Genomic DNA, 2,608 nt, shown 5'->3' with positions numbered 1-2,608 from the left:
TAAAGTTCTCCTTTTTAATTTATTTGGTGCATTTTAAAAGTGTTTATTTAAAGGTTAATTTATTTCTGCTTTTATTTCTAATTATGTCAGTGTCGGCCCTCCATACTGCAGAACATGAAGAGGTAGTTCAGTGACTGAATCGGGTGTGTTGGAGCAGGGAAACATGTAAAACATGTAGGGCTGCGGCCCTTGAGGACCATGATTGCCCACCCCTGCTCTAAGGGGTAGCTGTTCTGGGTTGTGATGTAAACGTGTGGCTGTTAGTCCAGTCTGGAGCTGCTGCTCAGAAAGTCTTGTCACAGTTCTGATGGAGCCGCCTCCAAAACTAATGAATCCAACTGATTCCAGGTTCTGGAGCTGAACAGCCTCGGCCGTCTCCTCTCCTACCATCCTCAGACAGGAAGTGTGACGGTGCTGCTGGACTCTCTCTACATGCCTAACGGCGTGGCCCTGTCCCCCGACGAGAGCTTCCTGCTGCTGGCTGAGACCAGCCTGGCCCGCATCCTGAGGTCCAAACAGCCAGACCGTTGAGCATCGTGCTTCTGAGGGCTAAACCTCAAACAGCAGAGGATTTCAGGTCACGACTGTGTGGTGATTAATAGTGTTTTTGTTCAGGTACTGGCTGAAGGGCCCGAAGGCCGGCACCAAGGAGGTGGTCCTGGACAACATGATCGGTTACCCTGACAACATCCGCCTCAGCGACCACGGGACGTTCCTGGTTGGCATCACGACGCCTCCCTTCCTGGACCTGACGGCTCCGTACCCGGCTGTCAAACGCTTCCTGGTCAAGGTCTGTTTTCTCCATCAAACCACCATCTTTAAGGGCTTTTTTCAGATGATGTGGAAAACTGGATTTAGTTGAAAGTTATTTTTTTTATATAAAAAATAAATGAAAAAGTTCAAAGTGATTTGTAAAGATTGTTCAGGGAAATTTCCCTCGACGGGTAAAATCAGATCTTTGCTCTGGTTTCAGATGAAACTATCAGGTTGATGTTGTGTGTGTAGGTTCTTCCTCTGAGCTGGTTCAACGCCCTGCTGCCATATTATGGTCTGGTTCTGGAGCTGGGACTGGACGGGGACATCGTGGGGACCCTTCACGACCCTGAGGGACGCCTAACATGGGCCATCAGTGACGTCTTCCAGCACCGAGGCAGAACCTACCTGGGCAACACAGACCTGCTGTTCCTGCCTGTCCTGGACARCTGAGGGACAGAAACGCGACTTTTTTTTTAACGTTTTCTTTGACAAACGAATCCCGGAGGAGAAGTAACCAGAACTGACAATGTTTATTTAATGTGGAAACAGGACATCATTTTAGTTCCTGAAGAATAGTTTTATTTTGAAATGTTGTGGAAAAGCTGAGCTCAGATTAACAGGTAATGTTTTAAAATGACTGCAGACGTGTCCAAATATTGTTTTTATGCTTTTAAAAGGAAACATTGCAGTTTTTTTTGTCCAAACTAACATGAAAGTTCTCCAGGACACTTTCCTGCAGCTTTCTCTGCTCCAACAGGATTCCTCTGCTTTACACAAAATGAGTCTTAACAGTTTACTTGTAAACATTTAAACTGGTGACAAGATGTGAACATGTGGTGTCACTTAAACCTTTATTAGAACAAATACATAAAGTTAAATAACAGTTCAGACAGATTTCAAAGTGCAGCAGTGAATTAAAACAAAAATGATCAGTTTAAGAGGTGGTTCTTGATATGCATTATGGGCAACAAGTTTTACTTCTTTTAGGGAATTGTTTTGAAGTGGGGTTCATGTCTGATCTCTGAACTACCTCAGTTTGGTCAAAGTTTGTTTTTGTAAGAACACATGCAGGTTGTTTGCTTAAACTAATGCATGAAGGATTACTGAGAGCTACACACAAAAACACCTCAGTCATGTTTGTTTCAGTAGTTCTCAGCCCCTGCAGACTCAGTGATGGCTTCATTTAACAAGACATTTGCCTCTGTAATACATTGTGCTCTGAGGTACTATTGTTTTCTGTTAGACAGGAAACCMCTTCTATTATGGACAACCTTCATATTTTTCCATCTTCGTTCAAACAAAATACATTTTAGCACAGACTTTAAATTTGACTGTTTTTACTTGGAGATGCATTTGTGTCTCTTATATGTTTGGACTTTATCTTGTGCATTTCTACCTCATTATGCAAATAAGGTGGGCTTCTCCTCTCCTCTTGGGCAACAGACAGGAAGGAGCACATCAGTTGTGTTGCCTCAGTTTAGCGTAAGGTTCAGTTTGTAACTCAACAGGAAAGAGCTTGTGCAGAGGAGCAGCCCACCTTATTTGCATAATGAGGTAGAAATGCATACAGTCAAATAACAGTACAATTTAAATTCTGTGCTAAAACATCTCTTGGAACTAAACTGGAAAAATGAAAGTTTTGCTTTTGTCAGCCCTATCCCTTTTTTAAAAAGAAGTTGCATACTGAGACTTAAAGAGTGAAACTTGGGCTACGTTCACACTGCAGGCAAATCCGACCCAAATCCGATTTTTTTGACCCGTCTGACTCATATCCGATTTTTTTTTTGACAGTCTGAACGCGACAAATCCGATTTTTTTTTGACAGTCTGAACGCGACAAATCCGATTTTTTT

The 2,608-nt window shown here is 42.8% G+C and overlaps 1 protein-coding gene across 4 annotated transcripts in view; it reads left to right on the top strand.

Moving 5' to 3' along the window:
- zgc:194209 (adipocyte plasma membrane-associated protein) overlaps nucleotides 1-1,694 on the top strand; it is a 7,599-nt gene extending 5,905 nt beyond the window's left edge. For 3 of the 4 annotated variants that reach the window (XM_014018242.1, XM_014018241.1, XM_014018244.1), the window contains 3 exons: nucleotides 349-509; nucleotides 616-790; nucleotides 1,006-1,694. In XM_014018242.1, the coding sequence (XP_013873696.1) occupies nucleotides 349-509; nucleotides 616-790; nucleotides 1,006-1,206 (537 nt within the window). In that variant the 3' untranslated portion in view covers nucleotides 1,207-1,694. Of the gene's footprint in view, nucleotides 1-348; nucleotides 510-615; nucleotides 791-973 lie in introns of all 4 variants that reach the window. The other variant, XM_014018243.1, reaches the window with a different exon arrangement.
- The last annotated feature ends 914 nt before the right edge of the window (nucleotides 1,695-2,608 follow it).

Source organism: Austrofundulus limnaeus, unplaced genomic scaffold (assembly GCF_001266775.1).
Source record: "Austrofundulus limnaeus strain Quisiro unplaced genomic scaffold, Austrofundulus_limnaeus-1.0 Scaffold187, whole genome shotgun sequence".
Classification (NCBI taxonomy): domain Eukaryota; kingdom Metazoa; phylum Chordata; class Actinopteri; order Cyprinodontiformes; family Rivulidae; genus Austrofundulus; species Austrofundulus limnaeus.
This window is presented reverse-complemented; position numbering and strand designations above follow the sequence as displayed.